General features: G+C 35.0%; 1 protein-coding gene across 2 annotated transcripts; it reads right to left on the bottom strand.

Moving 5' to 3' along the window:
• Positions 1–5,457: 5,457 nt before the first annotated feature.
• Positions 5,458–15,703, bottom strand: LOC121416011. 2 transcript variants are annotated; one of them, XM_041609439.1, is made up of 3 exons: positions 15,547–15,703; positions 7,622–7,804; positions 5,458–5,916 (listed from the first exon to the last, which is right to left on the bottom strand). In XM_041609439.1, exons 1-3 carry the CDS (start codon positions 15,548–15,550, stop codon positions 5,627–5,629), a joined length of 477 nt encoding a protein of 158 aa, XP_041465373.1. In that variant the 5' UTR covers positions 15,551–15,703; the 3' UTR covers positions 5,458–5,626. The 2 variants fall into 2 exon arrangements, with proteins under 2 accessions (XP_041465373.1, XP_041465372.1); XM_041609438.1 differs by lacking the exon at positions 15,547–15,703 and adding an exon at positions 13,308–13,334.

The raw sequence follows: 15,703 nt of genomic DNA, 5'->3' as shown, positions 1-15,703 counted from the left end.
TATCATTATTCATCAAATCGATGTAAACGATAAAAAGAAAGGTATTATTAATCAAACGATACGATTAACAAGAAGAAAAACATTATAACAGTTAATTAGAGTCCCGGCTTCCATCTGAAAGTATAATGAAAGAACCCGAGAAAAACACTTTTGAGGCAACAATTGAAAAACAATTGTAAGCGGGGATTTTTTAGTTAGAAAATGATATTTTGAATAATTTATTTTAATGAGAATTTTTGCTTAGCGGTTTAATAACAATCTTAACGAGGATTGGTAAAATATCCTTTTTGTTTGTGGGTACGAATGATTGTCTGACCGAAAATTCCCTTAGATTATATGTCCAATGATTATAAGTTGATATTGACTAATGATATTTGAGCACACACAATCACATTCACCAACGTTCTGGTTATTTTGACCAATTCTCCTCAAACATATAAGATTGTAGGTTAAGATTTTTATATCAATTTTCTCTACATTCCAAAATGCAACCTAAAGAATTGATAACATATAAGTATTCAGAGGAATTAAGGTTTGGCCATTCGAAATAACCAACATATGGTATACAACCTTTATAACTAAACAATTATAATTACAACCTTTATAACGTATGAGCAGTGGTAGATTTAAATTTTTTTTTAGTGGCCTCGATACCGTTCTGTTTTATCCTCATTTTGTTTCGTTATATATTTACGTTGTATCCCCCAATTAAGTTGTTTTCACTATTGATCAGTTACTCTATCTCTTTTATTGTGCTATTCATTTTTTGTTTTGTTTTCTTTCGCCTTTAATTCTAATTGCTGCTTCGTTTCTTTATCTTTATGTCCCTTTTCTCCTCGCTCTTGTTATTCTGCCTGTATTTTTCTCCTTATCCTTCATCTCTTGTGTGTTCATATATTTAAATTCAATCCCTAATTGTACAAGATCTGGTATTTTGGGGGCATAATTTGTATGTCTCATTCTTCTTCCCACATTTATTCTCTGACTTTGCATTTTTTGTTTTAGTCCTGGTGGGTGTTTCATAAAGCTGTCCGTAAAGTTACGCACAACTTTACGCACGACTGGTACATGTTCTTAGGTCATAAATCGATTACGTAGGGATATCACACAGTACAAGAAAGGATACCAGTCGTGCGTAAAGTCATTCGTATCTTATGAACAGTCTTATGAAACATCCACCTGATTCTTGTACTTGACGTTAATGGCATATTGAACACATTTGTCTTGTCATAATTTTTGTTTATCTTATGTTATGCACCATATTTGTTGCTTTACTGTATTATGTTTTTGTTGTTATATTCCAAACTATGCTTATTCCTAATCTTACGATTTCGATCTTTTGTATTGTAAAAGTTTTTTGTAATTCGGCTCTGTGGTGCGATGGAAGTTTTTATCTTAATAAACCATTTTTAATTGAATGAATTGAATTGATTAACCATGATGGTATTTCATTCTCGATAGTAGAAATGAAAGTATATTGATAATAAATGCTTATCATAATCAACGATACAATACATTGTTCCGAGACGAAAGGAGGGATGGAATTGTATAGAGAATAGATAAGTTTTTATTGGACGAAACCCATATCTGTGTTGATAACATGTATAATTGTTGCAAGAATTAAAATTCTTCTGTCCTGCATTCGTACCATTCATGCAAAAGCTTATAAAATTGATTGAATAAATGACTACTAGGCCTTATATAGTCTGTCAGTATATGCATTACTTTTAGAAATGTTGCAAGACGGAAATAACATACATGTTTGAAGTAACGAAGGATTTGAATTTCAGTATAAATTTATGGTTACACTGCAAACATAGGAAATTTCAAAATACAATTTCATAATTTTAGCCAAGCACATGGAATTACCTGATGTTTGAACCCAACGCTATAAAGTTATATTATTAGCATTTTACTTAACATAAGGTGCCAATTCGACCATTTATCATAATGGCTACCTTTCGGATCTTTACACCGATTGAACATTTCTGTTTAGATTGAAAAAAAATATGTCGTCCATGAAGGTAGAATATAAGAAAATCTTAATTTCATTAACTACTACGATTCAAATATATATAAATTTTCACTGCTAAATGTAAGATATTTTTCAGATTACTGAACGAGATGTGTTCAATCCTTGGTTATCCACGAAGATAATGGTTGAATAGATAAATTATCTTCGAAATCAAATCAACATATCTTTACTTTCATACCGAAGTATCATATATATTTGAAAAAAAGCAAATAGATATAACAACATTCATAATCGACTGGTCGATAACTACATTGGTATAATCCCTGCATTTTGCCTTATAAAAGCAATATTCAGGGAAATGAATTTAACTATTGCCCGTTCAGTTACAGGGATGTTATAAGTCAACTTCACGGCATACTTTCCGATCAGATGAGATATTTGTCACACTAATCCACCCAAAAAAAATTCAAATTGCACATTCCCAAAATGAAAGTATTTTAAACAGACTCGCTAGGCTTGTAGTCTATTATATACGCCCTAAATATTACTTTCATAAGATATCAAAAGTAAGAGTTGCTACAACTTATATCAATAATCATGACAACAACAATTGAAAATGATGAAATATTACCGACTATTGCATGCTCTATTGCACTTTATCATCATCGATTTTCGAAAACATGAGGTTTCGCCGTACTATTTTTAATTTTGATCGGGCTGGTTGATACGGGGCTCGGGCTTTCAACTTTGAGAGCGGCTGGCAATTAAGTTTTGTAAAGAATTTTTTTATTTGTACACTCTAAAAATTATGTTAACTCATCACTCAAGGACCATGAATTCATGATGTGTTCAATGGAAGGAAAATTGTGAAATCGAATATTTTTATACGAAATTAAATGAAAATGTTAGATGTTGAGTTGAGCACACCAATGGTCGATTCTCAGGTCTGATACCATCCCTGAGTGTTTTATGTAGCCTTGCAAGGTGACGCAAGAAGTGACAACATCTATCAGAGACAAAAATTGGGAAGTCGTATAGTTACCAGACCCAGAATATACAACCTGCAATACTTGTTTTCTTCTTTACCTCCTTCTTTCTCCTCGTTTTCACCTGTTGATTATTATTATTTTGATTTCTTCATCATTTCAAATATCATCATGACCATAAGCGATGGTCGCGCCCCTGTCATTAGGGCATTTTCGCAATCACTACACAGACGAATTCTACAGTGCGTATAAAAAAAAGGTTACACTTAGAAAAAGTCCTTTAAAATTATACATTTGTAATATCCTGAGGATTTGTTCACATTTTAACATTGCTACAGATTCATTTCAGCAAATGACGATAATTGTCTAAAAATATTTCCGCTTGAGTGAGCACCACTTACATTTGAAAAGTTAGTGAAAAATGATTTGCGCAGAACTTTGAAATAGACCTTAATCGTGAAGAACACTTGGAATTTAGCTAGTAAAATTGATTTGAAGATATCTTTTACCTTTTTTTAAACTTGTTTCCTTGTCGAAAACACTTCGAAGAGTGCATTACGCCCCACCCCACTGCCCCATACACCGAGGCCATCGTGACGATGTTTGCTTAACCCTGAGCTGTGATTTACATGAAATCGATTAGGCTTGATTTTCATTGCTAGGGAAAAGTGTGGAGAAACAAGACTTATTAAAAGAAAAATGAAATGTAATCCTAGTTTAAATGATAAAACTAAGTAAACAAATGCTGGAGATGTCTGATATAAACATTTGTTCAGATTCAGTTACACTGTAAAAAATGCGGTGTTAAAACTGACACCAATTGGTGTTAATAGAGGACCACACCCTGAGGTGTTAAAATTACACCCTAGAGATAAAATGTAACACCAAACAGTGTAAATCTAACAACAAAAGGTGTTGTAATAACACCTATAGGTGTAAAACTAACACCACCAATTAACACCGGTGTAAAATTACTGGTGTGCATGGTCCTCTATGTACACCGGTTAACACCACAGTTTTTTGCTGTGTATGTCCTCAGATCCAGCTGGTACAAAAGTGTAAAGGTTGTGCTTACTAAGTGTTGAAATTTGAATTTGGGTGGCAAATTTGTTACAAAATGCTTGAAAGTATCCGTTTCATTTCAATTGACTAAAAGTGCAAGGGAAACACATAACAAATGTTTCGCAGGGTAATTTTGATTTCGCCCTTTCCCCTTGACCCAGCGCGCATACATTCGTAATTCCGAAGCTTCGTTATTCCGAAGGTTCGGATATTCCTTAGGTTCGTTATTTCGAAGGTTCGTAATTCCGACGGTTCGTTAGTCCGAAAACGAAATGAGGCTCGTAATTCCGAAGGTTCGTTAGTCCGAAAACGAAGTGAGGTTCGTAATTCCGAAGGTTCGTTAATCCGAAAACGAAATGAGGTTCGTAATTCCGAAGGTTCGTTAGTCCGAAAACGAAATGATTAACGAACCTTATTTCGTTTTCGGATTAACAAACCTTCGGAACAGCGAACCTTATTTCGTTTTTGGATCAACGAACCTTCGGAGCATCGAACCTTATTTCGTTTTCGGATTATCGAACCGTCGGAATAACGAACCTTCGGAATAACGCCACAAATGTTCGGATTAAAGAACCCTTTTACGTTTTCGGATTAACGAACATCGAGGTATAGGCAATTTACGTGTTTCGGAATTACGAACCTTCAGAATAAAGAACCTTCGGAATTACGAAGTGTAACCGACACAGCGTGCAAACGAGCATTTCTGCGAGACTTACAAAAATGGACAGTGCTCACTCAAGTGTAACATTCGGCCAAACTTTTTACTGTCATTGGATTGATGAGACTCAAACCCAAAATCATATGTGAAAAAAATATCTCACAGTTGTATATATTTTTAATTTCCAGAGCTTTTTCAAAGTGCAAACTTTTTTTTGATACGCACTGTATAGCGCCGGAAATCTTTGTCAAAATCCCTTCAATGAGAAAACAGCATTTGTCGAAAATCGGTGAATCAAAACAACAGTGCCGTCCTGGAATCAGGACAAACCACATATTTGCAATGTTCCGTCGGGTTCGAATCTTCGGACGATCTGCTGTTCAGGTCCACCAACTTTCACTGTAAAAACTGTGGTGTTAATAGAGGACCACACCCTGAGGTGTTAAAACTACACCCTAAAGATTGAACATAATACCAAAGAGTGTAAATGTAATAAACAAAGGTGTTGTAATAACACCTATAGGTGTAAAACTAACACCACCAATTTAACACCGGTGTAAAATAACTGGTGTGGTCCTCTATGTACACCGGTTAACACCATAGTTTTTGCTGTGTTCGACAAAAACCTCTCAGATGTCCATTGTGATTTGACTTTCATTTCAAAGGAATTAATGCGTTGTAGAAAGCGTCTACGGAGTGATTTCATGAATACGCTATTAACAAACTCCCCGGTTCTATCAAATTTTGAATTTCCGCTCTGATTTTTAGAGTGTAACGAGGTTATTACAGCATTCCTTTTGAGCCAAATGTGGAAAAATTGATTTCCTCAAAATCCCATGCCACTTACCCACCCCATCAAATAAAAAAAAATTAAAATGTAGAAAATGGCCAAAAAGTTCTATGTGTTTTTCGACTTCAGCAACGGCCTTTGAATATCTTGTGTTTCTAGTTCCAAAGCGTCATCTTCGCTATCGAGTAGGTCGCCAAACAGAGAGTTATCAAGCTGACACTCGTTCTGGCGTTGGACGTGGCCGAGTTACAGAGATTCCCGGAGCAGAAACACGCTTCTCCCTGCATGCTGGTGACCCGACCTCCGTGCTTTGCGACTACGTTCTCTGTCTGCCTTTTGACTTCATCAAAGTTGGGTAACTGAGAAAAGTCCTGACAGCCATCAGCTGATTTCTTTCCACCGCAGCCAAGAATCAGGTACTCGACGTCCATGCTTGATATACTTGCTATAAGAAAAGTTGGTTTAAAAAGGAACACAATCATGGATTTTGAAATTTGGCAAAGGCGCTGCCCTTTTATTTTCGTAACGGATATTCCAGTGAAACTTGTTGAATACATTTAACAGATTTTATCAGGAATGTAATTTCACATGGCGACAAGGCCAATGGTTTTCCTTGACTTACAAAAAGCCTTTGATACTGTAAAGCCAGGCTGACACTTGCACGACTTTTGGCCACGATTTTGTCGTGGCAAGTCGTGCCATTTTGGGGCACGAACTGGGAGGCTCCCGCACTGTTTACGACTTGTTCACGACAAGTTCACGACGAGTTCACGAATAGTTCACGAATGCGTGCCCGTCAGTGTCCACATTGACACGAACTGGCACGACGAGTTCACGCATAGTTTACGCACTTCCTGCATTGGCACGACGAGTTTGTGCAATTCGGACGGTGTCGTGCTGAACTATTCGTGATCGATCTCGACGTGAGCTGTTCGTGAACTATTCGTGACAGTCGTGGCATGGCGCGCACTGCCACGCACTGGCACGCATCGTCCCGACGAGTTCACGAACAGTTTGCGCATAGTTCACGACCCGGTCGCTAAATTTTGTCGTGACCAAAATTTTGAACATTTCAAAATTTTCGTCCTGACATGGCACGCAGTCAAGACGTGTTTACGCACACTTCACGCCAGTTCACGACTAGTTTGCGCACTGGCACGACTTGAGCCGTGCCAATGCGTGACACAAAATCGTGCAAGTGTCAGGCTGGCTTAAGTCATAATATATTTTTATAGAAATAGTTTGAAGTGATGGGTTTAAGCCAGCCTGACACTTGCACGATTTTGTGTCACGCATTGGCACGACTCAAGTCGCAAACTAGTCGTGAACTGGCGTGAAGTGTGCGTAAACACGTCGTGACTGCGTGCCATGTCGGGACGAGAATTTTGAAATGTTCAAAATTTTGGTCACGACAAAATTTAGCGACCGGTTCGTGAACTATGCGCAAACTGTTCGTGAACTCGTCGGGACGATGCGGGAGGATGCGTGCCAGTGCGCGCCATGCCACGACTGTCACCAATAGTTCACGAACAGCTCACGTCGTGTTCACGAATAGTTCAGCACGACAATTGCGCAAACTCGTGCCAGTTCGTGTCAATGTGGACACTGACGGGCACGCATTCGTGAACTCGTCGTGAACAAGTCGTAAACAGTGCGGGAGCCTCCCAGTTCGTGCCCCAAAATGGCACGACTTGCCACGACAAAATCGTGGCCAAAAGTCGTGGAAGTGTCAGCCTGGCTTTAGACTCTGCATGTGTGACATGGTTTAGATCATATATAATCGTTATCAAGTTGTTACCATGCAGACGTTTTTTTCTGATTTATTGCCTATTAAAATGCGGGGTCCCTCAAGGAAGCATTTTAGACCCCATCTTTTTTATGTCTTACATCAATGGTATGTGTACTTGTATTAACGAGTCTAGCTTAATTTCATAGGCTGATGATAGTGTATTGCTATATTCAGATACAAATCCCAAGATAATTAATAAAAAAAAACTTAGTATAGATCTCCCCCCCCCATAGGAATAAGAATATACCCACCCCCGGGCCCCCCTCCCCCGGCCGACGCATCTTTATAATAATCAAGCCTATTCCAGTTTACTGATATGAATACTAGTGTGTTACTGTTTCCATTATAATTGTTTTCCTACCTTGTTGAAAGTTGTAATTAACGGTGAAGTTTTGTACGAAGCATTTTCCAGTACAATCACTTGTTTCCGTTTGTTGTCCGATATCCGCACAGCTCGATATGGGGTACTGGCTTGCTGTCTGCGCTAGGAGTGAATTCGTTGAACCAAGCCCGAAACAGTTGTAGCATTTATTCTGCCCATTCACTAAAGATAGGGAGAGATGAAAAAAATATATAGCTGCAATCCTGAAATATTTTTATTAAATTTGGCGTCGATCTCATGTGTTCATTAATAATGCATATAGGTTCATGTACATAGGCATTGTAGATACTATTGTTAACTGATAAACAAATAATGGGGAAAATAAATGTACAAAATTAATGAACTGATAAATCTACACACTGAAAACGCTGTTTAAAGTTTTAAGCATCTCCAATAGATAAAAATTACTTCACAATACGTAATCACTGTCCTCTTTTGCACGACACGTCTTAAACAATACTACGTAAATAGCACTTTAAAAAAGTTGGTTGTTTAACAGTTTTAGAAATAGTTATTAAAGCGAAGCGTCACTTTTAATAGTTGCTTAAGATATTTTACTGTGTATGAATTCAAGTGTACATGTTTATGTTATGAAAGGATATGGCGTAAAGGAAGATGGGCAGAAACGACTGACTTCCATCCCCAAATGCTGATGACAAAAAGCGGAAATTTGAAGTCTCAAACGTGATCTACTTTCCCTCAGAGCTAAATTCATCCAACTCTCTCTTATTTTGTAATTCTTGCTGAAGCATTATTTGAATGACATCGGTAGAATAACCGTTAAAATCATAACAATTATAAATCGCAAATACAACTGTAATACTCTCCACAGACATAGTCAAGATCAAATATCAGTATTAAATATATATATAATATATATATAGAAAATATCATGGAGTTACATCATAAATAAATAAGCAGACTGATACTAAACAGTAAATTGTCACTACTCGAGCAATAACGTTTTGTAGTAATAATGTAAGGTTCAGTTGTTTTGCATGTCTCACCCCAAACTTCTTGGACATAATGATTTGTGTGGTAAAATAAATGGGGTATAAATAATTATAGCTCTCATAATTATGTAATTCCACATTCAAATGACAACAAGTTTTTTTTCCACGTCAGATTTTTGTTCATACATATACCTAGAAACAATATTGATTCTACAGACTCTAGTATTAAGTGATATTGTCCTTAATTCATTAAAAAACATGTTATAGTCTATTTTTGTAGTTTTGTTTTGTTTAATTGTAGTTTTGTTTGATTTATATTCAACATTTGTTACGAAATTTCATTGATTTGTCTGTTTTATCGATTATATTGAATATGTATTGTTACTTTGATTATATTTTGAAAAAAAAATTGTTGAACGGAAATAAATAAATCTAATCTTATCTAATCTAATTTTCAGCAATCGATATTTAGTTTTATTCTAGTGTAATTACCTCGATTAACTCGACTACTTTTCATTATTTTTTTTATCAATGGAATGAAATTTAAACAAATAGGACTTTCGATTTTCGTATTCAAAATGATAAAAAAAGACACTCTGGGTCGATTTGTAAGTTAGAAAGATACAATCCCTCATGTTCAATTAAGAATCAAAAAATGAAAAAAAAAATGTGACGTCATTAATTTGTTTGCTCACTCGCACACCGGCAAATGATATTCGTGGATATATAATTACTGTTCCGTGAAATTGGACGAAGCTCTCAAATGCAATATTTTACTTACTTTGTGTCAGACCAGTCATAACATTTGAATGAATGAATGAATTTATTATCCAATGCAATGATAACACCAATTTACAAGTTTACAGACAATCAGTTATGAATAAATAGAAAAGCAAGGATAATAGGAACCAAAAAATAGCATGAATGCTAGTCAAGTCTGGTCCCTTCTAGTCTAGGTAGATAGAAACATGTTTCTCAACTTGTTAGTTAAGAATTAACAATCGTGGGTCTACTAAATATATACTCTGGAATGTATATAAACAATGACGACATAATAATTTAACAAAAGTTAATAGTATTTACATATGAAAGATATCTAGATGATAACAAAGATATCGTATAGTTGATAACGATTTTCATTCACCAGTCATAACATTTGAATGAATGAATGAATTTATTATCCAATGCAATGATAACACCAATTTACAAGTTTACAGACAATCAGTTATGAATACATAGAAAAGCAAGGATAATAGGAACCAAAAAATAGCATGAATGCTAATCAAGTCTGGTCCCTTCTAGTCTAGGTAGATAGAAACATGTTTCTCAACTTGTTAGTTAAGAATTAACAATCGTGGGTCTACTAAATATATACTCTGGAATGTATATAAACAATGACGACATAATAATTTAACAAAAGTTAATAGTATTTACATATGAAAGATATCTAGATGATAACAAAGATATCGTATAGTTGATAACGATTTTCTCATTCCATTCCATTCCATTCGTTTATTTCCATTTTCAACAATTACAGTTTCTTCTGTACATGTTGACATATATAAATAACAAAACATATTTCAATTATTCCTGTACAGAAAATTATATTCAAGATTATTACAAATCAGGTTGAGAATGGAGGAGGCTGCTAAAAAGCGGAGCTTGTAGAGTGCAGCCTCCTAATAAATATTCTTGCAGTTGTTTAGCATATAAAAAAAATAAGGTACCAACTTGAGCATGACCAGTTGAATTAAAAAGAAAAATTGGAAATAAAAATAGAAAAGGAAATAAGAAAAAGAGAGATTAAAGGTCTCCAGAATCCAGCCCCAGCACTCACAGACGGACCTCGCCGATCAACAGGAAAACGAAAGAGATATATAAGTGTACGTGACATGATAAACATGTTTGATTAAAAAAATACAAGAGCTTGAGTGATGAAGAGTTAAATTCAATGGTTCTCTTGAAGAAATTTTTTATATTTGAAAGAATTAAGGCTTGGAGATTCTTTGATGTTACTATTGATAGTTCCCCAGAGTCTAGGGCCTTCAAAAGTAAAAATTGATTTTGCAAGGATGGTCCGGGGTAGTGGTAAATGAAATTCATCGGATTGACGTGTGGGATATTTGTGAAGGGTTTTGTTTTTGTTAAATGAAAAATTAAATATGGGTGGTAACATATTATTGTTTAACTGATACATGAATTGACCTAAATTATATTGGTACAGTGTTTTTATTTTTAGAATGTTATTGTTTAAAAACAACTCATCTGTGTGAGATCTCCAGGACAAGTTGAAAATAATACGCAATGCCTTCTTTTGTAAAAGCAATATTCTATCTAGGTAGGTTGAGTGTGTGTTTCCCCAAACAATTGCTCCATAATTTAGATATGGTAAAATTAATGTTGAATAAAGCATTTTTAGGGAGGAAGTTGGAAGAAAAAACTTAACTTTGTTGATAACACCAATATTGCGTGAAATTGTGCGACATATAGAGTCAATATGCGATTTCCAAGATAATTTGTTGTCTATTATAAGGCCTAAAAATTTAGTTGTAGTAACAACTACAATGTCTACATTGTCTAATTTGATATTAAATGGCAATTGTTCTAAAGAATTGCTAAAAAGCATGCATTTCGTTTTTTGAACATTTATTGACAATTTGTTAGCCTTAATCCATTGTACCAATTTATCCAGTTCAGTGTTCAGTACATTAATTAAAATATTGGGGTTAGGATGAGAGTAGAGTACATTTGAATCATCTGCAAAAAGGACATAAGATAATATTTCAGAGGAGTTCTGGATGTCATTTATATAGATAATAAATAAAAGAGGGCCCAGGAGGCTACCTTGGGGAACACCCCAGTTAACATTTTGTAGAGAAGAATTTTGTTCATTTATGCTTACGAATTGTTTGCGATTTACAAGGTAGTTTCTGAACCACTCCAAGGCCTTCCCACGAACTCCATAATTTTCAAGTTTGTAGAGCAGTATCTCATGATTTATGGTGTCGAAGGCCTTGGAGAGGTCCAGAAAAACACCTATTGTATGTTCAAAGTTGTCAATAGCTTTTGTGATTTTGTCAATAAATGAGAGAGTGGCATGAGATGTACTATGTTTTTGGCGAAATCCAAATTGAAAATCGGAAATTATATCATATTTATTCAAAAATTTTAATAATCTTGTGTAGATTACCTTTTCCATAACTTTAGACAAAGTAGGTAATAAGGCTATTGGCCTATAGTTACATACATTAATCTTTTCTCCTTTTTTGTGCACTGGTATTATTTTTGATATTTTCATACTGTCAGGCACTACGCCATTACTTAAAGAAAGGTTGAATATGTATACTAATCATGCTAATGGGTCAACAATGTATTCTATAACATTTTTTAATAAAATATTGTCAATACCATCGTGACCACAGCTTTTTTTGTTTTTTAAGTTGTTCACCATATCTATTATTTCATTTCTATGTACAGGTACTAAAAATAAAGAATTTGGATTTGGTTGGTGAATGAAATCCGTATATTTCTTTTGGGTTAAAGGTATATTATCTGCAAGACTTTTTCCAATTTGTGTGAAGTATTGATTGAATATATCAGCTATACGAAAAGAATCGTGTATTTCAACATTATTGTGCTTTATTGTTTTTATGCGTTCTTTTGTGCTTTGTTTATTTATGGCAGTGTTTATTGTTTTCCATGTTTTATTGATGTCGTGTTTGAAACGAATTAATTGATTTGTGAAATATTTTCGTTTTACACTCCAACAGATGTTCAACAACAGCTTTACGAAAACTTGATTTTGATGGTTTCTTTCTGATTTTGGTTGGTAGCTCATTCCAGCATTATATGCTCGTTTGAATTTATTTTAAATAAAAAAAATTACTGAAGTTCTGTTTTAACTGGTCTTTTCTTCATTGAACACGTAGCTTCATACGGCTAGGAAATGTAACCTATTTCTTAAAGCGGGTACAATACATTAATGCAAAGTGAACTTGGGATGAATAACGGGTTCTATAAAGTATATATCTTCCAAAACAGGTGCGTCTTAAACCCCCCTGAATGTATATAGTAGGCAAGGAGGGGGGATACAGGAAGCATGGGACATGTATAGGGAGAGGTGCAATCAGAAATGACTCATGAGACGGATGTTATTGACGTGTCAAAGGAAAAGAGTTTCGACAACCGACCTGTTAGTTGACTAGGCAACAGCTCTATCGTGGTTGCAGAGGGAATATGCTGTTGGCTGCCAAAGCTATGGGTGACACCCCCCCCCCCACACACACACACACCATTTTCGCTTTTCGCATCTACACCGGTATAGCGAAGCAAGTAGGAATAAGAAAAAGAGAGAGATGAAATAAGATAGAAAGAGAATGTGAGGGATGGGGTGTTAGATAATTATGAGTGAGAATGAAAGAGAAAAGGAGATGAGAGAGAAGGGGGAGTGAGGAGGGAGAGGAGGCGAAAGTGAAGACCCAAAATGAAAACGAAAGAGATAAAGGTAATTAATTTTCTTTATTTTTTTCAATATTACTTTTGACAAATCAATGTAGATCTGATTAAGTCGACTGAAAAATTATGTGGCAAACTGAAACCATGCCGCAAATGTAAAGGGTATAAAATATATCACCCTTGGTTATAATACCCTTACACTTGCCATCATGCACCTGAAGCAAGTGAGCATAAACTTGTGTTTACCCTTTACTCACCCGAACAAATGACGAAGACCAGCATCACAAAGAATCTAGCTAGTGTGCTATCAAGATGACTTGCAGTCATAAATGCCCCTGTGAATATATTAGGGAGAAAGGAAATAATAAGAAGCTAAACTTGCAACGCCCATGTCATGCGAGTAAAGGTTGTATTATCAATTCACACGTATATAGGCTAACTAGCAACTAGGATTACTCTTTTTTGAGAAATAAAAAAAGCAAATCATATCATTGAAATTCAACTTTGAAGAATGTAAAGTTAAACGGGGTTTAGTTTTATTTTAAAACAGTTCCAACTCGTCAGCCAGAACCATGCAGTAAGAAAGAAGGCCCTCGTTGACTTTTTTATTCGAGTCGGTCGACAGTGTCAGAAAGGAATAATATCACTATTTATAAAAACTGAAAGGTGGTCGCTGTTCATAAATTATCGGTATATAAAATGCGTTTAAACTGTCATAATTCATTAACAAATATTATTCACTCCTCACGTAAGGACATAATGATTTCATACACAGAATGAGTCACACATTTTATGATATAGTTAGGGATATGATCACTTTCTTTCACCAGGGACTATCTAATTATGATTAGCCATTTCAAATTTATTTCATGACTTCCAGTGCTGTGCAATACTTAATACTTCATAATTACCGTTGCAAATCGAATTAGCAATGTTCAGCAACAAACTGTATAGACACCCAACATCTTGTATTCAAATCTAATTTCGTATGTTGCTATTAACAAAATCAGTCAGTCGATCGTTTGGAATGGAGACCTAACAGAAATTTCCTGTATAATAATGCCCCCCCCACCCCCGATGAAGCTGTGGTTGAAGGCTTTATTAGGAGAAACACATCTGCCCCTTCCCATTCCGTAGGTATCAAACGGTACATCCGTTGATCAATCGCATTCGAACAAGGAAGGGGCTATTTAAGGGGCTCATTCATGCCTCATATGACACATTGACACATGCCAATGAAATAACTCAAGTCAAGAAGTTAGTACAGTAAAGGGATGCTCCCCGAAATATTTGCTTGCATTTAAAAATATACTTTGTCGAAGATGACTTTCATTGAGGCCTTCATCAATTTCAAGCTCTAAGCGTAAGATGAAGGTCTCCCACATTTCAAAATGTACTATGTTGATATATGTATATATTAATATATATATATATTGACAAGCATCTTGGTTTTCCACGTATTGGCAATAAAAAGACATCAGGAATGCGAAACAAATTCACGAGTAATGCAGTTTTTGTAATGCCAACAATTAAGTTCTTTTATTAACTCTCCAAATTTTCGGTAGACCTCTACCTTCTTCAGGGAAGATTCGTGAATTGTGACAAGTTTGAATGACAGTTGTTGTTTTTTCTGCTATTTTTGTAACAATTAAATAAAAAATATCAGGTATAAATATATTTCAATTAGATTATCAGATTGTATATAATGTATATGTTATTAATTATATCATTTACTTATGTTATGCTAAGAAAAAAAATGATTTCACTTGTATATGATTTTATTGGAATGTGGAAATAAATAAATCAAATCAAATACACTTCATACCCATGAACCACACTCTAGAAACAAATCAGTCAAAAATGACTAGTTATATAGGGTCAGCTGTGTGCAATTTTTTTTTTAATATTAATCGACTATTTTTCCAGTCGTATTTTACGAGAACAGGGTTATTTCTGACTAGAATATATGTCAGAAATGTGACTAGACATATCAGTTGGACCCAATTTGACTAATCTGTTTTTAGAGTGCGTACCAATATTAAATGTTTCAACATCGATTGAGAAGTTCCTGCAATAGTCTTATTCTCAAAACAGGGAGAAATATCGTAAAAATTCAAATAAACTTGTATGGAGTTAATTAAACTATACAATATGTTTGTACTTTCCTAACCAGATAATTCAATTTCGTTGGAAAAGAGGAAATAAACCTTATAAAGATCAAGAGCCACAAAACATTCACCAAAGAGCCGTATACAAAAATGGCCCACAAGAGTTTCGTTTAAGCCTAATGAAACTAGAAGCATGAAAACTGAATTAGTGATTGGTCTAGTTTATACAGACGATGTGAAAATTAAACAAAAGAAGCGAAAGGGAAATTCAAACGTCTGCTCAACGTGTAGGCCTGTTTATCAGCGTAATACAGAATAACATAAATAGAATTGTCCCAAGCATGCCGGGGTTTTTTAAAGAATAAATTCACTAATACAAAAAACTTACCCATGTTGAGACTAGTATAGATTAAAGAAATCAAGCTAAATTTCAAATTTATCAGTACACGATGATCGACATTCCAAGTAAGCTTCTCCTTTTATGACGTGATGAAACGCCCTTCAAAGTCACGGTGAACTTGCCCTATCAATGTTCATGTACTTTC

This window comes from Lytechinus variegatus, chromosome 5 (assembly GCF_018143015.1).
Source record: "Lytechinus variegatus isolate NC3 chromosome 5, Lvar_3.0, whole genome shotgun sequence".
NCBI lineage: Eukaryota > Metazoa > Echinodermata > Echinoidea > Temnopleuroida > Toxopneustidae > Lytechinus > Lytechinus variegatus.
Note: the sequence above shows the minus strand (reverse complement) of the source record. Positions and strands in the feature narration are given on the sequence as shown.